Source organism: Phyllobates terribilis, unplaced genomic scaffold (assembly GCF_046119375.1).
Source record: "Phyllobates terribilis strain yellow unplaced genomic scaffold, ASM4611937v1 Scaffold_1__5_contigs__length_1240528914, whole genome shotgun sequence".
Taxonomy (NCBI): domain Eukaryota; kingdom Metazoa; phylum Chordata; class Amphibia; order Anura; family Dendrobatidae; genus Phyllobates; species Phyllobates terribilis.
In genome coordinates, this window is record NW_027362761.1 from 947,700,115 (window position 1) to 947,725,603 (window position 25,489).

At 41.7% G+C, this 25,489-nt stretch overlaps 1 protein-coding gene across 16 annotated transcripts in view; it reads right to left on the minus strand.

The window, feature by feature from the left end:
• Positions 1-25,489, minus strand: part of INPP4B (inositol polyphosphate-4-phosphatase type II B) — a 911,138-nt gene that overhangs the window by 409,555 nt on the left and 476,094 nt on the right. For all 16 annotated transcript variants that reach the window (XM_073642182.1, XM_073642173.1, XM_073642215.1 and 13 more), the window contains one exon: positions 12,567-12,646. In XM_073642182.1, the coding sequence (XP_073498283.1) occupies positions 12,567-12,646 (80 nt within the window). The remainder of the gene's footprint in view (positions 1-12,566; positions 12,647-25,489) is intronic.

The window sequence follows — 25,489 nt, forward strand, 5'->3', positions numbered from 1 at the left end:
ACTGGCAGCTGCATTTACAGTTAACAGCAGTGAGCATGGCTGCAATCATCTGCCAATTATGATGCAAGGTCAGCTCCTGAGCTGACCTCATACACAGCAACCTCATTACCATTATGTCCAATGTGTGGCGCCGGAGTCCCTGCATGCTTCCCTCCTCCCCCGGCAGGGATGCCGACTTACTCATTGCCGCAGCTCCCCTCCCGCACTTCCTTCTCCTCCTCCTCCGGCAGCTGCCCGGGGTCTGCGCACAGCGGGCAGATTTCTGGACACTGTGCTTAGAGCGGGCGTTCCCTCCCTCTTACAGGTACAGCGTGCATCATCCTAATATGTCCTGGAAGACACTTTTATTATTTAAGGCACCTCCACCTGATGGGAGGTACCTGAGCAACGTTATTCGTTTGTTTCCTGCACGCTTGCTAGTTCTCAGGCCCCTAGTTTGTTAGTACCTACCAGTACAAGCTAGTGTCTGCCTTGTTCCTGCCTGTCCTTGCTTGTGCCTTCCAGTGTACCTGCTTGCATCAGCTGTGCCAGCTGTATACAAGCCATACCCGCCTACACCCACCTGTATACCAGCCTTACCCACCTGCACCTGCCTATGCCCACCCATAGACCAGCCGTACTCACCTGTACATGCCTGTGCCCACCTGTATACCAGCTGTACCTGCCTGCACCTGCTTGTGCCCACCTTCATACCAGTCATACCTGCCAGCACCTACAGCCCCTAAGTTCCTGCCATGCCTGCCTTTACCAGTTGAACTTTCCCTTCTTGGCTGTTCCAGCTTCCAGTCCCTTGGGGGTCAGCTGCTGTGCATCCGAGGTCAGTGCTGGTGTAGCTCCTAGTTTCGCCCCTCCAGGCTCTCCTCGTATTGCGGCACAGTGGTTCCACCACTCCCGTCACACAATGTTAAGAGCGGGTTAATATTTAAAGTGGTTTTCCATTTTTATAAAAGTGATCCCCCAAATTATAAAACTCATGAAAAATATCAAAATCAGATGGTACTCACTCTGCCGCTGCTTCTGTCTCGTTGACATGTCACATCAGTCCAGCAGCCAATCACTGAGCTCAGCGTCTCGTGCCGTCTATATCTATATGCATATATTATTTATATTTCTCATATGTTTATGTATGAAAAAAATACATACACATAATATGTTATGTATCCCAGGAGATCAGCCATTTCCCTCCTCATTGCAGCGCAGAGGTTTATCTGGCAGTAGGCAACTGACCACAGCACATCCCTCTCTGCTCTGTTAGTAATAGGAGACCAGACATTTCCATATGCCAGCTCAAAATTAATGGGATCAGAAGGACATTAGTTCCCATGTGTAAGATAGCAAGTTTCTGTACATTCCTTAAAATCCTGTAGCACACTTGATAAATTAACCAACATTTGACTACATGCCATATAAATCAACATTAAAAATGTGTTATTCGATGTTCCTAAAAATTTTTTTATCCATTTTCTTTCCTGCTTGTGAAGAAATAGGGTGAACATACGTGGTGAATGAACAGTGGTGAATGAATGGTGTTGTAGAATATGCAATCAAGAATGTCATATTTGAGATTTAATATATAGATGAACAAAAATCAAGTTGGAAAGTTTGAACAAGATAGATTAAGAAGTTGCGTAGGACTAGTCCATGAAAGTTAATCATATTGTATTCTAGGTAAATAATCATTTGTAGACTGTTTTGTGGTGACCTTTCAGATGGTTTTAAGCACGGTCCAAAATAATGGAGATCGTACCAAGATAATATAATAAAAAGAATTATCCTTTGATATAAGACCATATAACTTACACTAATTGGCTCTGCTTTGGTAGAAGACAGAACCTTATTTTATTCATTGCAAGCCTGTGATGTTCTCCTTTAGAGAAGGATATCTTATCCTGATCTGACATCTATTTCAAACGACAAATTAAGTCAACTGAAAAATTCACAAATAAAAGAAACATAGAATTAGAACTTATTTAACTAATTAGACTAAAGAACTGACAATGATTTGACTTTTAAATTGATACAAAATTGAGCTGGCAAATTAGAATGTACAATATTGGGTAAAAGGGAGCTGCAGACATATTTCCTGTCTGCAGCCCTTCAAAAGTTTTCTTTCAAGCAGTTTTCAATCAAACTGAACAAAAAAGGAGAAGGCTGGTTTAATGAGCAAAGACGATTTCTTGAGTGCGGCAATGAATTTTCCTTCTGCTACTGAAATCTTGAAAGCACTTCTCGGCTCCAACTTTACTGCTATCTTACCATAGGGGAACATATCAAAAGGCAACAGTTTTTCTGACCTATCATAACAAAATACTTAAAGTGAATAATTGCAATTTGTGGTAACTTTTATGCAGGGTAAAAACAGGAATTAAACCCTTTATCTATGAGGGGAAATATAGGTCAGCACCAGTAGATATACTGTATATAGTACAAAAAGTTTGGAAACTAACACATAGATAAAGAACAGTTTTCACGGTTTTAATAAATGGATACTAGTCATCTTACCTCTGTGAAAGAGCTATCCCACCTATTGAAGGTAGATACCCTATAAGTCAATGTCTGATCCTTTAACAAGCCTTGAAACATAACCCAGTATATCGGTAGATACCCTATAAGTCAATGTCTGATCCTTTAACAAGCCTTAAAAACATAACCCAGTATATCAGCCAAGTCAGATAACCATCAACAGAAAAACTGTTTTGGGACATTTTCCCCTCATTAATACAAAGCAGGGTGTGTTTTGCTAAATGAAACACTTGTGATACAGCCTTCAGGGGGTGCTGGCTTTCATGGGAAAAAAATATACATACTAACTCACTCCCAGAGAGAAAAAGTGCAACCTATTGAATGCAGCTACACCATAAGTCAAGCTCTTTAATAATTTAATCCTACTAATAAATGTGAATAAACACAACATCTGGAATGATGTTCAATAAAAAAAATACTCCTTGAGAAAGCATCCTGGCGAAACATACTTTGGAGCCCTGGGGTGTTCCGATTTGGTGCTATTCCCTATTATATGGTATGTCTATCTTATGATATTTCCAGAGGTGCCTATACATTCTTATTTATCAATCCACTTGGACTTTTTTTTCAGTATGTATATTTATTGACCCTGCTGCTATATTCTTATTGAGACTTGTATAATTTATTTAGGGAAATTAACATTTTTTATTATACCCACTTCCTAATACATATTCCGTGGCTAAAAACAAAGAAATAATGAAGATAATATAAAATAACATGGTGGACACCAGGTCTACGCATTTTGAGCCTTAGAGGCTCTTAGTCTTGATCAAGACTAAGAGCCTGTAAGGTTTGAAACGCATAGACCCAGTGTCCACCAAGTTATTTTATATTATCTTCATTTTTTCTTTGTTTTTAGCCATATCCAAATAAATAAGATGTTTTATATATATAACTAATATTTTTTTGCGGTTGCTAGGTTTTTCCACTCTTTCTTCCACATCCTCTAGTTGCCGGTTAAAGAAGTGATTCTGAATAGACCTCTGGAACATAAGCTCCCGTGTAGCCTATTTCTGTTTTTTAAGTTACTTTTCTTTTTTGACTTGTGGTTTTCATCGATTTTTTTTTGTGCCAAATTCATCAAAAATCATCAGAATTCCTGAATTTTGCGCAAAGCCCAAAACTGTCTCTTTTTCCGTCTTTAACTGCTTTTAAAACCTTCATCAAGAAAAGTAGCACATTGTGCAAAATGTCATAAAAAATGCATCAAAACGACTGAGGTAAATAAAATGACTCCAGGGGGAATTGGAGTAGGGTTGTGCCAAATTTTGCGCAGAGAAACAATGAATCAGGCCCCATGTTACTATAAAATAGTAGAAAGGATGAAGCACATGTACTCATGTAGAACAAGGTGTGTTATAAAGTTTCACCTTGTATCACTTTCTGTCCCTGGGGAACTATTATATTCAAGTGTTGGACTCCTTTAAATCTTTTATACAATAACTCATCTTGAGTTTTCATCTTGTACAAATTCCAGCACTGATTTGTCTGGCCTTTCTATTTACACCCTTGGCCTGTGCTTCGGGAATAACATGTACCAAGAGCAAAAGTATTATTATCCTTTTGAGACACAGAATAGAATACAGAATTGTGGTTAGTTTTTGTTCTATACACTGCAGTACACGAAATGAGGATGACCCAATCTGAAACCCAAATGTTCAGACAGAGATAAGAATAAGCAGTTCAAATTTGGTATTATTCACACTGGCATCCAAGCTCTTAGAGACATGTCCTGTCCTTGTTTGTCCCTAGCATTTCACATGGTGGGAATGTATAATGTATTTTATCACCTAGTCCTAGGACATAGATGATACACTACATTTCCAGAAAACCTGCAACTGATTCTGAGCAAAGAAAAAAGCACCTTAGCAGCAGTGTATCATTTGGGGACTGTTAATTAAACTAACTTGTGTCCAATAATATATTTAATTTAGTCGTGAATACAATTACACAACATTTTTCCTCTCTGTGATAAAAAGTCACTTGAAAATACAGGTACTTAATCAGTCCTCCTCTGTTTCTGTATCAGGGAAAGCTGGGAGACACCCAGGGGCGCAACGATCGAGGTCGCAGGGAGTGTGACTACCACTGGTTCCGTGCGGCGGGAAGATCTGCTGACGCCAGCAGCTATTTCAGCTGGATATGCGTCTGAGGACACATTCAGCTGCAGTGCAATGTTGTGCTGCAATACACGCTGCTGGCCAATCAGAGGCCAGCAGCTGACCTTGACATGCAAGTCACTAACGGCACAACGCAGCGAAGTCATGTGCTGCCTGTCGCTAGCATGCTGAAGTTAGCAGCGGGTTAGAAGAGGACACACCACAGAGTGGAGGAAAATGAGTAAAATTGTTTATTTTTTTAACATTTGTTGGAGAAGGGACACAGAACAGGGGCATTATCACTGAAAAAAGCCCAGGATGGTTGACAAAATATTACTGGAAGGGGCCCAGGATGGGGGAAATTATACCAGGAAGGGGCTCAGGATGAGACATTTTACCAGGATGGGGGACATTATCACTGAAATGGGCCCAGGATGGGGGAGATTATACCATGATACCATGAAAAGGCCCAGTATGGAGGATATTATTCCTGGAAGGGGCACAGGATTATTGGACATTATTACATGAAGGGGCCAGGACGGAGAACATTATTACTGGAAGGGGCCAGGATAGGGCATATTATTACACAAAAGGGCCACAGGACGGGGGACATATTACAGGAAGGGGCCATGATTGAGGACATTATTATAAGATGGGGTTCATTATTACATGGGAAGGCGCACACGTATGTCTCCACAGGATCTGGAACACTACAAGAGCCCATACATCTGATGAACATACAGGTGGGGGCCCAGGTCAAAATTTTGCACCGGAGCCCATCGAACTCTAGTTATGCCACTGGAGACACCAATAGTGCCACCATTACAGCTCCCACTTGAAGCCCTGAATGGTATATCTGCCTTGCTACAGATCACACTACTTACTCTTGCCAACTGCAGCTTTTAACATTATACCAAGTTTGTCATCTCCAGGTTTCAGCATCAGTCCCTAGTTTTGACAGCCCTACTTCTGGCTTAGGTTTGACGCAAGAAACTCTGTGAATGTGACCAGAGAAGAAATACTTTCAATAGCTTTGCCAGCTCCCTTCTCAGTTATAGCTGATGCATTGACAAAGAAGAGGGCTGGCTTAGCTATTGAAAAGAGCCAGTCAACCAGATCTATTTACTTGTGTTTTTTGCTGATGGATACTGATAATGTGTCCTAAATACAGGATATCAGCATCAAACTGGTGAAACCCCCATTTTTGCCATTGCATTTGTATATCTTTCTCATAAATATTGATGTTATATGCTTACATTATATGCATAGAACTGAAAAATATGAAGACATTTTAAAAAAGAATAAAAAATGATCAACAGAAAAAAGGGAGAATGATGACAATGGCAAAGTGACTGAAATGAAAAAAAAAACTGTGGTGCAATACACATAAAATATATTTTTAACCTGTAGGTGTCAGTATTTACGCGGATGCAGAACAAGATCTAAGCAATTTCAAACACACGGTAAGAGGTCAAATGCATTAGTAGGGTGTATGAAGGAATATCAAAATAATGACAAATAAACATCAAACGTCCTTTAAAACCCCACTGCAGAGGAGATACATACAGTGGGGAAAAAAAAAGTATTTAGTCAGCCTCCAATTGTGCAGGTTCTCCCAATTAAAAAGATGAGAGAGGCCTGTAATTGACATCATAGGTAGACCTCAACTATGAGAGACAAAATGAGAAAACAAATCCTGAAAATCACATTGTCTGATTTGGAAAGAATTTTTTTTCAAATTATGGTGGAAAATAAGTATTTGGTCAATTACAAACAAGCAAGATTTCTGGCTCTCACAGACCTGTAACTTCTTCTTTAAGAGGCTCCTCTGTCCTCCACTCATTACCTGTAGTACTGCCACCTGTTTGAACTAGTTATCAGTATAAAAGACACCTGTCCGCAACCTCAAACAATCACACTCCAAACTCGACTATGGTGAAGACCAAAGAGCTGTCGAAGGACATCGGAAACAAAATTGTAGCCCTGCACCAAGCTGGGAAGACTGAATCGGCAATAGGCAAACAGCTTGGTGTGAAGAAATCAACTGTGGGAGCAATAATTAGAAAATGGAAGACATACAAGACCACTGATAATCTCCCTCGATCTGGGGCTCCACCCAAGATCTCACCCCGTGGGGTCAAAATTATCTCAAGTATGGTGAGCAAAAATCCCAGAACCACAAGGGGGAACATAGTGAATGACCTGCAGAGAGCTGGGACCAACGTTACACAGGCTACCATCAGTAACACACTACGCCGCCAGGGACTCATATCCTGCAGTGCAAGACGTGTCCCCCTGCTTAAGCAATTATATGTCCGGGCCCATCTGAAGTTTGCTAGAGAGCATTTGGATGATCCGGAAGAGTATTGGGAGAATGTCATGCTTGCATTTTGCCAGAATTTGTTGTTTTTTGTTTGTCCACCCGTCTCTTGATGATTGACCACAAGTTCTCAATGGGATTAAGATCTGGGGAGTTTCCAGGCCATGGACCCAAAATCTCTATGTTTTGTTCAATGAGCCATTTAGTTATCACCTTTGCTTTATGGCAAGGTGCTCCATCATGCTGGAAAAGGCATTGTTGGGCGCCAAACTGCTCTTGGACGGTTGGGAGAAGTTGCTCTTGGAGGACATTCTGGTACCATTCTTTATTCATGGCTGTGTTTTTAGGCAAGACTGTGAGTGAGCCGATTCCCTTGGCTGAGAAGCAACCCCACACATGAATGGTTTCAGGATGCTTTACAGTTGGCATGAGACAAGACTGGTGGTAGCGCTCACCTCTTCTTCTCCGAATAAGCTGTTTTCCAGATGTCCCAAACAATCGAAAAGGGGATTCATCAGAGAAAATTACTTTGCCCCCAGTCCTCAGCAGTCCACTCCCTGTACCTTTTGCAGAATATCAGTCGGTCCCTGATGTTTTTTCTGGAGAGAAGTGGCTTCTTTGCTGCCCTCCTTGAAACCAGCCCTTGCTCAAAGAGTCTCCGCCTCACAGTGCGTGCAGAAGCACTCACACCAGCCTGCTGCCATTCCTGAGCAAGCTCGGCACTGCTGGTAGTCTGATCCCGCAGCTGAAACAGTTTTAAGATACGGTCCTGGCGCTTGCTGGTCTTTCTTGGGCGCCCTGGAGCCTTTTTGACAACAATGGAAGCTCTCTCCTTGAAGTTCTTGATGATGCGATACATTGTTGACTGAGGTGCAATCTTTGTAGCTGCGATACTCTTCCCTGTTAGGCCATTTTTGTGCAGTGCAATGATGGCTGCACGTGTTTCTTTAGAGATAACCATGGTTAACTGAAGAGAAACAATGATACCAAGAACCAGCCTCCTTTTAAAGTGTCCAGTGATGTCATTCTTACTTAATCATGACTGATTGATCGCCAGCCCTGTCCTCATCAACACCCACACCTGTGTTAATGGATCAATCACTAAAACGATGTTAGATGAAACCATGGTCAGATGAAATCAAAGTAGAACTGTTTGGTAGAAACACAAATCGTCGTGTTTGGAGGAGAAAGAATGCTGAGTTGGATCCAAAGAACACCATACCTACTGTCAAGCATGGTGGTGGTAACATCAGGCTTTGGGGCTGTTTCTCTGCCAAGGGACCAGGACAACTGATCCGTGTACAGTCATGGCCAAAAGTTTTGAGAATGACACCAAAATTATATTTTCACATGATCTGCTGGCCTCTGGTTTTTATTAGTGTTTGTCTGATGTTTATATCACATACAGAAATATAATTGCAATCATATTATGAGTACCAATAGGTTATATTGACAGTTAGAATGAGTTAATGCAGCAAGTCAATATTTGCAGTGTTGCCCCTTCTTCTTCAAGACCTCTGTAATTCTCCCTGGCATGCTCTCAATCAACTTTTGGACCAAATCCTGACTGATAGCAGTCCATTCTTGCATAATCAATGCTTGCATTTTGCCAGAATTTGTTGTTTTTTGTTTGTCCACCCGTCTCTTGATGATTGACCACAAGTTCTCAATGGGATTAAGATCTGGGGAGTTTCCAGGCCATGGACCCAAAATCTCTATGTTTTGTTCAATGAGCCATTTAGTTATCACCTTTGCTTTATGGCAAGGTGCTCCATCATGCTGGAAAAGGCATTGTTGGGCGCCAAACTGCTCTTGGACGGTTGGGAGAAGTTGCTCTTGGAGGACATTCTGGTACCATTCTTTATTCATGGCTGTGTTTTTAGGCAAGACTGTGAGTGAGCCGATTCCCTTGGCTGAGAAGCAACCCCACACATGAATGGTTTCAGGATGCTTTACAGTTGGCATGAGACAAGACTGGTGGTAGCGCTCACCTCTTCTTCTCCGAATAAGCTGTTTTCCAGATGTCCCAAATAATCGAAAAGGGGATTCATCAGAGAAAATTACTTTGCCCCCAGTCCTCAGCAGTCCACTCCCTGTACCTTTTGCAGAATATCAGTCGGTCCCTGATGTTTTTTCTGGAGAGAAGTGGCTTCTTTGCTGCCCTCCTTGAAACCAGCCCTTGCTCAAAGAGTCTCCGCCTCACAGTGCGTGCAGAAGCACTCACACCAGCCTGCTGCCATTCCTGAGCAAGCTCGGCACTGCTGGTAGTCTGATCCCGCAGCTGAAACAGTTTTAAGATACGGTCCTGGCGCTTGCTGGTCTTTCTTGGGCGCCCTGGAGCCTTTTTGACAACAATGGAAGCTCTCTCCTTGAAGTTCTTGATGATGTTGTTGATGACATTGTTCTTGATGACATTGTTGACTGAGGTGCAATCTTTGTAGCTGCGATACTCTTCCCTGTTAGGCCATTTTTGTGCAGTGCAATGATGGCTGCACGTGTTTCTTTAGAGATAACCATGGTTAACTGAAGAGAAACAATGATACCAAGAACCAGCCTCCTTTTAAAGTGTCCAGTGATGTCATTCTTACTTAATCATGACTGATTGATCGCCAGCCCTGTCCTCATCAACACCCACACCTGTGTTAATGGATCAATCATTAAAACGATGTTAGCTGCTCCTTTTAAGGCAGGACTGCAATGATGTTGAAATGTGTTTTGGGGGTTAAAGTTAATTTTCTGGGCAAATATTGACTTAGCAAGTACAGTAATTGCTGTTAAGCTGATGACTCTTTGACATTCAGGAGTATATGCAAATTGCCATTACAAAAAATGAAGCAGTAAACTTTGGAAAAATTACTATTTGTCTCATTCTCAATACTTTTGGCCATGACTGTACAGTACAGACCAAAAGTTTGGATCAAGAGAATGCCAAGAGTGTGCAAAGCAGTCATCAAAGCAAAAGGTGGCTACTTTGAAGAACCTAGAATATAAGACATATTTTCAGTTGTTTTACACTTTTTTGTTAAGTATATAATTCCACATGTGTTAATTAATAGCTTTGATGCCTTCAGTGTGAATGTACAATTTTCATAGTCATGAAAATACAGAAATTTCATTAAATGAGAAAGTGTGTCCAAACTTTTGGTCTGTACTGTACATGAAAGAATGAATAGGGCCACATATCGTGAGCTTTTGAGTGCAAACCCCCTTCCATTAGCAAGGACATTGAAGATGAAACGTGGCTGGGTCTTTCAGCATGACAATGATCCCAAGCACACCGCCAGGGTAACGAAGGAGTGGCTTCGTAAGAAGCATTTCAAGGTCCTGGAGTGGCCTAGCCAGTCTCCAGATCTAAACCCTATAGAAAACCTTTGGAGGGAGTTGAAAGTCTGCCCAGCGACAGCCCCAAATCATCTCTAGAGGAGATCTGCATGGAGGAATGGGTCAACATACCAGCAACAGTGTGTGCCAACCTTGTGAAGACTTACAGAAAACGTTTGACCTCTGTCATTGCCAACAAAGGATATATAACAAAGTACTGAGATGAACTTTTGTAATTGACCAAATACTTATTTTCCACCAAAATTTAAAAAAAAAATTCTTTCCAAATCAGACAATGTGATTTTCAGGATTTGTTTTCTCATTTTGTCTCTCATAGTTGAGGTCTACCTATGATGTCAATTACAGGCCTCTCTCATCTTTTTAAGTGGGAGAACTTGCACAATTGGCAGCTGCTAAATACTTTTTTCCCCACTGTATATGTTTACTGTGGGTCTGACCGCTGTGACCCCAGAGATCTAGAGAATGGTGGTTCACAATTCCCGTGTGAGAATGGAGCTGTAGTGTGTATGCTTGACAGTCGCTCCATTTACTTGAATTGCTTTTGGGACTGCCTTCCCAGGATCAGTGGAAATCTGAGCGATCAGGCCACCAACGATCATTCATTGGCTAGCCAATAAGAGTATTTAGTTGGAAAACCCCTTTAAACTCTTTGGCCACGATCAATGTAGGAAAAAAAGACGAAACAAGAAGACAAAAGAAACTATAGAAGTAATAGCTCTGATAACATCAGTAAAATATTTTTATATGTAATTTCCTAAAAATATATGGTCACCAATTTATCGAAGTGTATTATAACAAATCTGGTGTAAAAAGCTTTGAAACGGTGCAACATTTATGCGCCACATAGAGTTGTGCAAGAATGTTGCGATGTTTGATCTTTTCACTCCAGTTTTGATCAGCAATGCCAAAATGGGCAGAGCTTGGGTATAACGGGGTGTTTTGACTCCCACTCGTCTAATTAATGATGATGTGTGGCATACCTTACGCTACAAATCTGACTTCAGCAAGAATTGTGGCAAGGTGCACGGAGGCACACTCCACTTTTTAGACATTCCTTTTACTGAATCAGGTGAGTCTCACTCCAACATGCTCCATCATCAAAACCGGATTGAACATCACCTGTCTTAATGAATTGGGGCCATGGTCATTTGGGCTGGATTCAGACATATAACATTTGCTGATTGTTACCAGCAAAATTATCATAATTTATGCTACAACGCCACTCAGTGAATTTGGAGTATTTTACTATAGTGCACTGTTCATCAAGACTAGTGTGCAAAAGGCCAGACTTGATGAATCATGGCCTATGTGTCATTGCCCTGAAGATGTAAAAACAGGGTTGGACTGGCCCACAGGAGAACAGGAGAATCCTCTGGTGGGCCCCTGTGCAGGAGTGGGCCACCACCGTCTTATATGAGCAGTACTTAGCACAATATACTTGAATCACTATGTACAGACAAAGGCAGCATCTTATTCATTTAACAATCTACCCAGTTCATTGTTATATATATTTTTGATTGAGGATGATGTCACATTTGCATGAAGCTGAAAAGTGGGTCCCTGGAGCTGGCTACTGTTGGGCCCTTGGCACCCCAGTCTGACACTGTGTATGAACATTGATGTAATTCAATAAGATGGAAACACAAGAGGCAGCCCAAAAAAACAATAACTTGGCTGCAGAAAACAAAAAACAAACTCATGCTCAGGAACAGACTATTTGATTGTTTCTACAAGACAGCTCCACAGCACAAATTAAAATGGAGCCAATTCCCAGTTGTTACAGCACTATCCCAAAAGGTTACTTTTACAACCAATATTTAAAGCATATATATCCATACAATATAACCCAATATGATTTGCAAACTATTAATGTACTGACTGTGTGAAAATGCAGACATAGACTTTAGACCATGGTCGACCACCACGCGATCCATCAATCAAACATTGGATCGTTCAACCATCAACAAAACAGACAGATCTGATACATGGTAACAAAAATTCAGCCAACTAGCTGAAAATCTGCATTATTCAACATATTTTCAACAGACATTGGTAATCTGAAATGGTCATTTGCATATTTTTAAACCACAATAAGCTAAATGGCCAGAATTGCCCATTTAAGATAACTTTCAGTAACGTTTTTGGGCAGCGTAGGCTTATTTCTCAGAAAAGAAACACAATTTAGCAACAATTACAAAACAAGAGGAAGATATCACTTCTGTTGTACTGTCATGCTTTAAATGTATCTTTAAAGAAAGTCAAAGAAGAAAAACAAAACCTACTTGAGATTGAGAGACAATGGTTGCTCCTTTGCTTTGACCAGATCTTTCACTTTAAACGTGCTGCAGCCCAGGAAACTCTTCTAGAGATCAAAAAGGAGAAAGAAATCTTTGATTAGCTCTGGAATGACATTATCGTTTTTTATTACCAGACGAGTGTACACTACAAAGGTGACCCACTTCACCATGGAGGAAAATTAGATAGCTCGTACTGAAGGTGAGCCAGCGGTATGTTGAAACACGCCATGTACATACAAATGTAAGTTATAAGATGGGTTGATTCTTATCATATCTCATATATCACATTTTCTGATGATATTCATACTGTAAGACCTATCCTATACCGAAAGTCTGTGGACTTAGTTAATCAGAACAACTAGACTCCCTTATATATATTTTTATGCCTCCATGCTTAGCAACACATCCTGTAACATTCAAATGACAATTCCGAACCTTCAATGGCTCCATCACTTGCTTTTTAATGCTGGCCAAGCATTGTGGAGAAAGATGGGCAGAAGAATTTATAGTATAGCTTGCTCCTGAACAGAGGGATAAAATGCAATATTTGAAAGTTATTTTATGAAGCACAAATCTGATGTCATTTTTTTTTGCCCACAAGTTAACAATTTAGTTTTGTCCAAGATTTGCTGTGTTAAAAGGGTGGCCTGCTGCTTTTATATTGATGGCCTATACTTAAAATACTGTAGGTCATCAATACCAGATCGGTGGGGCTATGACACCCGGCGCCTCTGCAGATCAGCTTCCCCTGATGCCGGCCTGATGTGCTTAGTTGGGGAGCAGAACAGCACAGCTCAGTCACTGTACTGTGGTTGCGGATGGGTATTACACTTCTGCCAGTATTTGAATGAATAGAGGTGGATCTGCAATAGCCCAGCTGAGGCCACTATACAGTTAATGGAGCTGAGCTACTCCGCACATTCGGCCATTCCCAACACAGCATCAGCGGGAGTACTGGGTGTCGCCCATCGATCTGGAACTGATGACCTATCCTAGGGATAGGCCATTAATATAAAAGTACCGGACCCTTTAAGTGGTATGTTTGTTATATATATATGATATATACCTCAGACAGAAGCCTTCAACAGCCATAAAGCAGCATATGTCATTATAGGTTTTCATGTTCACAAAAAGGAAACGTACACCGCACATCACATAATTTTTACAGGATGCCTCTGTACAGGCTGCACTACTGCATGCAGTAAAAAGACATACTGAAACATACCAGCCTGTCAGAGAATAAATGTACACTCTTTTTGCCTACATTGGGTAGGTGGAGACCTATTGATTTCTTTGACTAACAGCCAGAAGCTTTTCTAGACATTGCATTCACAGTATGAAATCAGCTTTATTCCTTTAACGGCATATCTTAGCCATATGTGTATGATAACTGATCCGCTGTGGGATTCCCATTTATCTGATAAATAGTGACACTGGATCACACAGCAGCGGGTGGCCCTTGATGACAGTACAAGGATATGAGAACATGTCCGTTCTGAAATTGCAGATGCCGAGCCCACACACAGCATCAGTGTGTGCATGCTCTCATTCCCTTCTCCTGTCATCATTGATGGTTAGTGTTGAGCATTCCGATACTGAAATATCAGGTATCGACCGATATTCGCGGTATCGGAGTTCCGATACTTTTAGAATATCGAATACCGGAATCGGAAGTTCCCATAATGCCTGCACTCTGCAGTGTCTCTGAAGGATGACAAGCTGGATGGCTAAGAATAATGTACAATGTATTACATGAAAAGCCGGCAATTCAGCAGCGGCATACACCGGTACCCGACAATTTAGAATAGAAAGAATAGAGCATCACACATAGATTAGATAGATAGAAACATGTCAGTCACATATATAAGAAGTACAGTGACAGTGTTGCTTACTGTACTTGTCATTTAGTGTTAAAGGATTTATTTAAAAAAATAATAGTGTTTTCATGCACAGCCTCTTTAAAAAAGCCGGCCTGCAATTCATCATCGGTAACCGACAATTTATAACAGAAAGAATAGAGCATCACACATAGATTAGATGCATAGAAACATGTCAGTCACATATATAAGAAGTACAGTGATAGTGTTGATTACTGTACTTGTTATTTAGTGTTAAAATAAAAAGGATTTATTAAAAAAAAAATTGGCGTGGGGTTCCCTGTAATTTTAGTCTCTAGCGGAGGTTAAGCAGACAGCTGGGGCAGATTTTGAAGCCTGGGAAGAGGGTAATACCCACGGAGCTTCCCAGGCTACTAATATCAGCCCCCAGCTGTATACCTAGCCTTTACTAGCTATTAAAATGGGGGACCCCCAAAAAAATTACATGGGGTCCCCCATATTTTAATAGCTAGCAAAGGCTAGGCAGACAGCTGGGGGCTGATATTATTAGCCCAGGAAGGGTGCCATGAATATTGGCCCCCTCCCAGGCTAGAAACACCAGCCGTCAGCCGCCCCAGAAAAGGCGCATCTGTAGGATGTGCCAATTCTGGCACTTAGCCTCACTCTTCCCACTGCCCTGTAGCGGTGGCAGTGGGGTAATAGGGCTGGGGTTGATGTCAGCTTATAATGCCAGCTGACATCAAGCCCAGGTTAGTAATGGAGAGGCGTCTATAAGACACCCCCATTACTAACCCCATAGTGAAAGTGAAATGTAAAATAAAGACACCCACACCGTGAATAAAATCCTTTAATTGAAATAAACACACAATTCTTTAATGTTCTAAATTAAACCCTACTTACCGTCATGCCCATTCCAGCTGAAGCCAATGTCTTCTGAAATAAAAGTAAAATAATAAAGCAACCTCATCCTTACCTTTCCATGGTTCCCAGGATGGCTCCAGCTCTGCTACATTCACATGACAGGCTGGATCGCAGCCGAAAGCTGCCATCCAGCTTGCCATGCCGCAGACACTGAAAAGCGCAGGCATGCTTGCGCTCCTCAGTGTCTGGCTGTGACGGCATCCAGATGAGCCGAGATCATGTCTAATGAACTCAGCTCACCTCATGCGCATCACTGACAGCGTTGGAAAATTCTCCTGCGCTTGCGCTTGCCGTGAGCGCAGGAGAATTCTCTCACGCTCACCGCATGTGCAGGAGAATTCTCCCACGCTGTCAGTGACGTGCATGAGGTGAGCTGAGTTCATTGGACATGATCTCGGCTCATCTGGATGCCGTCACAGCCAAACACTGAGGAGCGCAATCATGCCTGCGCTTCGCAGTGTCGGCGGCATGGCAAGCTGGATGGCTGCTTTCGGCTGCGATCCAGCCTGTCATGTGAATGTAGCAGAGCTGGAGCCATCCTGGGAACCATGGAAAGGTAAGGATGAGGTTGCTTTATTATTTTACTTTTATTGCAGAAGACATTGGCTTCAGCTGGAATGGGCGTGATGGTAAGTATGGTTTAATTTAGAACATTAAAAAATTGTGTTTATTTCAAATAAAGGACTTTATTCTGGGTGTTGTGTTTTTTTAAATACTTTACTAGAAATTCATGGCGGTCATGTCTAATATTGGCGTGACCCCATGAATTTTGGGCTTAGGGCCAGCTGATAATTCCAAGCTGGCCCTAACCCCTTTATTACCCAGTGAGCCACCGCACCAAGGCCCTGGATAAGTTGGGTACAGCACCAGAAGATGGCGCTTCTATGAACGCGCCATTTTCTGGGGTGGCTGCGGACTGCAATTTGCAGCGGGGGGGCCCACAAAGCTTGGGCCTCCCTGCGCTGCAGATTCCAGTCCCCAGCTGCCTAGTTGTACCTGGCTGGACATAAAAACAGGGCGAAGCCCCACATATTTTTTTTTTAAATTATTTCATGAAATTCATGAAATAATTAAGAAAAAAAGGCCTTCCCTATATTGTTGTGTCCGGCCAGGTACAAATAGGCAGCTGGTGGTTGGGGGCAGCCCGTTCCTGCCTGCTGTACCTGACTGGACACAAAAATAGGGCGAAGCCCCACATCAATTTTTTTTTAATTATTTCATGAATTTCATGAAATAATAAAAAAAAAAAAAAAAATGTGGGGCTTCGCCCTATTTTTGTGTCCAGCCATGTACAACTAGGCAGCTGGGGGCTGGAATCTGCAGCGCAGGGAGGTCCAAGCTTTCTGCCCCCCCCCCTGCTGCAAATTGCAGTCCGTAACCACTTCAGAAAATGGCGCGTTCATAGAAGCGCCATCTTCTGGCGCTGTATCCAACTCATCCAGGGCCCTGGTGCGGTGGCTCACTGGGTAATAAAGGGGTTAGGGCCAGCTTGGTATTATCAGCTGGCCCTAAGCCCGAAATTCATGGGGTCACGCCAATATTAGACATGACCGCCATGAATTTCTAGTAAACTATTTAAAAAAAACACAACACCCAGAATAAAGTCCTTTAGTTGAAATAAACACACAATTCTTTATTGTTCTAAATTAAACCATACTTACCATCACGCCCATTCCAGCTGAAGCCAACGATCTCCTGCAATAAAAATAAAATAATAAACCTGTTAGAACCCTCCTGTTTGTTTTTGTTTCTATGTTGTGTTTTGCGGTCACGTGACCATCTTCCTATATATTCCAGCTCCGCCCTTCTGGCTTTGCTGGACTTCAGTGTTGTTTTGACTGTCTCTCTAGCCAGGTGCCTTTGTGCCTATCTATCTCTAGTTTGCTTGGTCCTCTGGGACCTCTAGTACTTTGTGTCAGTTTATCTTTTGCTCAGCAACAACTTCTGTTAGGAGGTATCCCATTTTTGTCCCAGTCCTTAGTTCCTTTAGAGACCCCTCACTTTCTCTATAGGTCTCCATTCAGACTAGCCGAGGACAAAGGCGGGTCTGTTCACAAGGAACAGGTAGCAAGCTATAACGTAGGGGCTCAGCTTAGTCTTACTGTAGGGACAGCTCTCCCCTTCTTTCCTTAGCCTATGTTGCAGATCATAACAAAACCAACATCATCCTTACCTTTCCATGGTTCCCAGGACGGCTCTAGCTCTTCTACATTGACATGACAGGCTGGATCGCAGCCGAAAGCTGCCATCCAGCTTGCCATGCCGCAGACACTGACAAGCGCAGGCATGCTTGCGCTCCTCAGTGTCCTGGCTGTGATGGCATCCAGATGAGCCGAGATCTCTCCAATGAACTCAGCTCACCTCATGCACGTCACTGACAGCGTGGGAGAATTCTCCTGTGCATGCGGTGAGCGTGAGAGAATTCTCCTGCGCTCACGGCAAGCGCAAGCGCAGGAGAATTTTCCCACGCTGTCAGTGACGGCCATGAGGTGAGCTGAGTTCATTGGACATGAACTCGGCTCATCTGGATGCCGTCACAGCCAGACACTGAGGAGCGCAAGCATGCCGGCGCTTCTCAGTGTCTGCGGCATGGCAAGCTGGATGGCAGCTTTCGGCTGCTATCCAGCCTGTCATGTGAATGTAGCAGAGCCGATAGCCGTCCTGGGAACCATGGAAAGGTAAGGATGAGGTTGGTTTATTATTTTACTTTTATTGCAGAAGACATTGGCTTCAGCTGGAATGGGCGTGATGGTAAGTATGGTTTAATTTAGAACATTAAAGAATTGTGTGTTTATTTCAATTAAAGGACTTTATTCTGGGTGGTGTGGTTTTTTTTTTAACTTTGACTATGGGATTAGTAATGGGGGTGTCTTATAGATGCCTCTCCATTACTAACCTGGGCTTGATGTCAGCTTGCATTATAAGCTGACATCAACCCCAGCCCTATTACCCCATTGTCACCGCTACAGGGCAGTGGTAAGAGCGAGGCTAAGTGCCAGAATTGGCGCATCCTATGGATGAGCCATTTCTGGGGCGGCTGACGACTGGTGTTTCTAGCCTGGAAGGGGGCCAATATTCATGGCACCCTTCCTGGGCTATTAATATCAGCCCCCAGCTGTCTTCCTAGCCTTTGCTAGCTATTAAAATAGGGGAGACCCCACGTCATTTTTTTTCGGGTCCCCCATTTTAATAGCTAGTAAAGGCTAGGTATTCAGCTGGGGGCTGATATTAGTAGCCTGGGACCCTCCGTGGGTATTACCCCCTTCCCAGGCTTCAAACATCTGCCCAGCCGTCTGCTTAACCTCCGCTAGAGACTAAAATTACGGGGAACTCCACGCCAATTTTTTTTTTAATAAATCCTTTATTTTAACACTAAATGACAAGTACAGTAACCAACACTATCACTGTACTCATTATACATGTGACTGACATGTTTCTATGTATCTAATCTATGTGTGATGCTCTATTCTTTCTATTCTAAATTGTCGGGTACCGATGCTGAATTGCCGGCCGGCTTTTTTAAAGAGACGGTGCATGAAAACACTATTATTTTTTTTAATAAATCCTTTAACGCTAAATGACAAGTACAGTAAGCAACACTGTCACTGTACTTCTTATATATGTGACTGACATGTTTCTATCTATCTAATCTATGTGTGATACTCTATTCTTTCTGTTCTAAATTGTCGGGTACCGGTGTATGCCGCAGCTGAATTGCCGGCTTTTCATGTAATACATTCTACATTATTCTTAGTTGTTTTCCTTCATGTAGAATTAACCTACAAGGAAAGAAAGGGTTTATTTTCATTCCGATATTTGTGTCCCATTGACTTGCATTGTTTTCCGGTATCGGAATCGGCGATATCCGATATTTTTTGGGTATCGGTCCGATCCAATCCTATCCGATATTTCCCGATATCGCTCAACACTATTGATGGTCCATAACTCTGTGATCTTGTGGCCATTGAGCGCCCGCTGCAGACAGGAGAAAGGTTCTCATCCCTCTCCTGTCTGCAGCAGCCGCTCACTGATTCAGAGCACACCAGCACTGACGGTTTGTGTGCTCTCGACTCTTACAGTGTAGTGCAGGCAGGAATGTGTATTTAATACAGGCAACGCAGTAATTTTATATAGGAATCATTTCTTCAAGGGATTATCCACTTTGGATAATTTTTGTTAGATATATTCAACAATATTACTGAGCTGATCACAGAGTGTATTACAAATTTTTGCAGCTGCTTTCTTCATTCTGACACACTGGGTTCCAGGATAGACAATCACTTAATTATTATTTTCCCTGCTATTTTAGAATTTCTACATTACAGGTGACTGGTACACTTTACAATACAAGCTCCTTTTTTGCTTACTGCATCCTTTCTGATTTCATTAGATTGTAAGCGTCCCTGCCTTGTCCCCTAACAGTCCCACTTTATAGACATGTATGCCTGCTACTTCTCTGAATTGTACTAGATTATGGTAATATAAAATAATGTTCCATAACCAACGCACATAATTTATAGCAACCTGAGCATGTTGTGCCATTACTAAAGCAGAAGCTACTATAAACTGCAGTCATAAATGACTTGCTGACATGCCAAAGATATATATCTGAAGATCACAGTGGACGAATTTGTGACCTCAGACCAACAGTGATTTCCTCTTCATCTGAATACGGCTTGTACCTAAAAAAAAAGTGATTTTCAGTAACATAAATTTCTGCAACAAATCGGCTGCATGTAAAGAAATATACCTAGGTTAAGTAGACATGCAGTGAAAATGAGAATATTTTACCTATGGTTTTGTGTAGGTAGAATCTGCAGGGGATTACAGTACTATACATGTAAATAAGATACTACAAATCTCACACACATGCTGCAGATTAAAATTGCAAAATTACATTTAATTGTGGATTTCACCCCTTTCATTGCAGCGTGATGAATTCTGTAGTGATACCACAGCTAAATTCGAAAAATTTCAGAAGTATACACAACAGCACTAAAAGTATGTAAAAATATTGATTCCCACATGAGTTTTTCTTGCAATTTTTCTTGCTGTTAAGATACTGGACAATTCATCTTAATAAGCAATCAGCTTTCTGTTTACTAGGCCTCCAGCTATTTTTTATGCACAAATATTGATAATATACCCACAATATTCTCACAGGGTAATTTGTGTCATCCCAGCTCAGTAGCATCCATACCTTTTTAAAATATTTATTATAGGGAGCTGTGCCATGTACTACCAGATCAGAGATGGCTTTTCTATGTAAACTGGAAATCAGTCTCACTGTGTGGAGAACTGATTATATCAGTATCTATCAAGTCCCTGTTCCCACCTCTCAATAAGAGACATCACCTCTTCACGAAAAGCTACAACCTCCTTGTTCCACTGTACAGTGGGTACGGAAAGTATTCAGACCCCTTTACATTTTTCACCCTTTGTTTCATTTAAGCCATTTGGTAAATTCTAAAAAGTTAATTTTTTTCTCATTAAAGTACACTCTACACCCCATCTTGACTGAAAAAAAAAGAAATGTAGAAATTTTTGCAAATTTATTAAAAAAGAAAAACTGAAATATCACATGGTCATAAGTATTCAGACCCTTTGCGCAGACATATTTAAGTCACATGCTGTCCATTTCCTTGTGATCCTCCTTGAGATGGTTCTACTCCTTCATTGGAGTCCAGCTGTGTTTAAATAAACTGATAGGACTTGATTTGGAAAGTCACACACCTGTCTATATAAGACCTCACAGCTCACAGTGCATGTCAGACCAAATGAGAATCATGAGCTCAAAGGAACTGCTCACGGCGCTCAGAGACAAAATTGTGGCAAGGCACAGATCTGGGCAATGTTATAAAAGAATTTCTGCATTACTCAAGGTTCCTAAGAGCACAGTGGCCTCCATGATCCTTAAATGGAAGAAGTTTGGGACCACCAGAAGTCTTCCTAGACCTGGCCATCCAGCTAAACTGAGCAATCATGGGAGAAGAGCCTTGGTGAGAGAGGTAAAGAAGGACCCCAAGATCACTGTGGCTGAGCTCCAGAGATGCAGTAGGGAGATGAGAGAAAGTTCCACAAAGTCAACTAGCACTGCAGCCCGCCACCAGTCGGGCCTTTATGTTAGAGTGGCCCAGACGGAAGCCTCTCCTCAGTGCAAGACATATGAAAGCCCATATAGAGTTTGCTCAAAAACACATGAAGGACTTCCAGACTATGAGAAATAAGATTCTCTGGTCTGATGAGATGAAGATAGAACTTTTTGGTGATAATTCTAAGTGGTATGTGTGGAGAAAACCAGGCACTGCTCGTCACCTGCCCAATACAATCCCAACAGTGAAATATGGTGGTGGCAGCATCATGCTATGGGGTTGTTTTTCAGCTGCAGGGACAGGACGACTGGTTGCAATTGAAGGAAACATGAATGCGGCCAAGTACAGAGATATCCTGGATGAAAACCTCTTCCAGAGTGCTCTGGACCTCAGACTTGGCCGAAGGTTCACCTTCCAACAAGACAATGACCCTAAGCACACAGCTAAAATAACAAAGAAGTGGCTTCAGAACAACTCTGACCATTCTTGACTGGCCCAGCCAGAGCCCTGACCTAAACCCAATTGAGCATCTCTGGAGAGACCTGAAAATGGCTGTCCACCAACGTTCACCATCCACCCTGACAGAACTGGAGAGGATCTGCAAGGAAGAATGGCAGAGGATCCCCAAATCCAAGTGTGAAAAACTTGTTGCATCATTCCCAAGAAGACTCATGGCTGTACTAGCTCAAAAGGGTGCTTCTACTCAATACTGAGCAAAGGGTCTGAATACTTATGAGCATGTGATATTTCAGTTTTTCTTTTTTAATAAATTTGCAAAAATTTCTACATTTCTGTTTTTTTTTCAGGCAAGATGGGGTGCAGAGTGTACTTTAATGAGAAAAAAATGAACTTTTTAGAATTTACCAAATGGCTGCAATGAAAAAAAGAGTGAAAAATTTAAAGTGGTCTGAATACTTTCCGTACCCACTGTATATCCCCTCCATACATCCCATCAGTTCTGCCTTATATAAGAGAGAAGTCGTACAGCCCTTAAGTTTATATAAGGATTTTCTGAGTAACAATACTCCCCTGACTCACAATGACCAGCTATATTATTATCTGTGTGTGCTGTCTGAAGGAACTCCCAATTGTAAAAGCTGATATGAAGAAACTTATCACAAGCAGAAGGAAGGGGAGATGAGCTGAAGCTACACTGAATACTTTTGAAATGCAGCAAGTCAGTTTGCAGTATCTAATAAATAATATACTGGAGACTGGGGACTAGACAGGGCCTGAGACTTTAACAGGATACTGTTGCAAAGGAACCCCAAGTGATAGTCAAATAAATGCTGATACATAGAAGTTGTGCTGTGCTATTGTGAAAGGATATGGTGTAGACACTATATAAGCAGAGTATAAGAGCTAAACAAGGGTCAGACAGTCACCAAACGGCATGGACTCAAGTAGTGTTATATTTCATGTGAGGCAGTAGAGACAAAGCACATATATTAGCTTTGTTACTATCTTATATTTGAAAAGGATACAGCAAACAGTGTAACAATAGGGTGCTATATGTTCTAATAATAGAAAATCCCAACTATATTGACTGATAGCATACATTAGAGGTATGCACAATCACAAAATATTTACAGGAAGACTACATATTTTACATTATGACAAAAAAAGAGACAATCACATCCTAAATAGGGATTAAAACTATTAACAATAAGAAAAGGACATGGGCTGTTATAGAGGAGTAGCAGTAGCTACTGACATGGGCCTTGGGAACAAAAACTGAAAGTGGGAAAGATGCCCGTAGGAACTGCATCGGAAATTGTCTTAAAGGGAATTTGTCACTGGGTATTTGACACCGAATCTGAGAGCAGCATAATGTAGAGACAGAAACCCTGTCACGTACTGGGTTACTTGCTGTAGTTTTTATAAAATGTAAGTTTTATCAGCAGGACATTATCACTAGAGAACTAGTAAACCTGCTGCCGTGCGGTCCTCTATATTCATAAGCTACATTGTCAGCTTTCTGCCTATGCACAGTGCATGCAGAAAGTTTTCAATCAATGGTATGTATGGGTTTATACAGAGCTCAACATTCATAGAACTCAGTGATGTTATTAAAACTGCAGCAAGCAGCCCAGTAAATGATACATAACTGGAATTAGAGTCTCTGCCCCTACATCAAGGAGTAGCAAAACCTGGTGACAGATTCTCTTTATTATTAGAGCTGAGCACCAGTGAAAGGCACTGGGGTCTGAAGAAGACCAACAGATGCACGACTGAGGGGCAACTGTTATTTGTCAGAGGTAACAGGGTGTTACCAGAATGAGGCCCAGCAAATCCAGTGCATCGAGATGCAAATATTTCCTGTGTAAGAAACCCAGACCTATGGACATAAACCACACCGGTTTAATTGGCAGGTGGTGATTGCTATTGGAGCGCGACTATTGTTCTGGCTGAAATTAGATTGCGCCTTCGATTTTCCATTATAACTGAGATTTGTATTTATTTGTAACGTGGCGCAGGGCAGTAGCCGTCAGCGAGGTACTCAACTCTTACGCCCCGGCATGTTACATGAAGATGGGGGCCTGGCTGGGTGTGTGGACTTGTGCTGTGGGAGCGCTACGTCCTTGCAGGCCGCATGAAGCCAATGACTTGGGGAAAGAGACCACCAGTCAAAAATACACCTTTTACTCAAAGATAACTGTGAGGGGATGATATACAGGAGATAGCGGGAACATGTCTTTAGGAAAGTTTCCTTTACAGTACGCAGCATTTTCCACACACAGTATCAATGCTTTCCTCTTTTCAATCTTATCCTCCATCTTCAAAGTTACTTTACACAGCCCAGCTCAATACTACAGTCCAGTTAGTAGGTGTCTTATTCTCTGGGCCCTTTTTGACCTGCTAACAGGAAACTGTCTCTGTCCCTTCAGTTTAGCCCCTCACACTTTGGGCTAGTCCAAAACTTAACTCTAACTGTCCCTACCAACTACCTGTTGCTGGGCAGAATACAAAATGTACACCATAGCGCATTTCATAGTTGCCATTACACATCAAAATAATTTTGCAACAATACACATGTTCTTCAAGGGGGAACATGGGCAGCATTTCTATCTCCGTACATATTTATGAGTTGTAACTGCCAAGTGTGGTACCTCTTCGTTAGCCTTCATCAGTAAAGCATTTTTTTTGGCATTGAACTCCGGTTGAAACATCCATTATGAAAATGGCAATAGACACACACGTGTTCGACCCATCCTTATTATCATCCTCAGAAATTGCTTCTGTTCCCTGCTTTACAGAAACATCAGCAGAAGAAATTCTTTTGTTAGCTATGGTTTCTGAACAGCACTGGGTAATTATTACATCTTAGAGAGTAGTATTATCCTACCACTTCTTGCTGCTATCAGAAAATGTATAATGGGGGATATTCACTAAATGATGATGGCTCTTAGACCTAGTTAATGGTATTTCAAGTGAAAAGCAGGAAAGTGGGAACGATTACTTCTATTTTGTGAATACTGTAGTTCACAAAAGAATACCTGATCATAGTAACAGGAGTAGAATAGGAATACTTATTGCTGGTCCAAATGCTATTGCAAGCCCTATTTGCTGTGATTCTATAAAAGAGGACTGCCATTATTGTGTCGTTATACTATGAATTAGCACTAATGCCATGCAGTTTGCATTATAAAGGTTAGCTCTTGTAAAGTGAATTGTGAAAAGTTATGTAAATGTTTTGTTCTATTTCCACTGCAGAATATAAACATTATAGTCACAAATCAGACTTTAAACATTTCATCTGGAATGGCCACTGCAGAGACGGAAGGCAGTAGGAATTCCAGTTTTTTTGTCCTTGTTAGAAACATCACATTATGTTATTGTTAAAGGAAAACTGCACATTTAACCTGAAATAAGGCAGTGTTTTGAAGCCTGTACACACACATGGAGTTCTTGCACCTCTACTGCTGTATATAAGCTACTTATGAAACAACAAGGAAGAAAATGGAGTTTTAAAGGTCGATAAAATCAGTAACTTTATTAATCACATATAAATTCATAAAAATACAAAATGTAAATTACAGACGTGTGTGGGGGGACG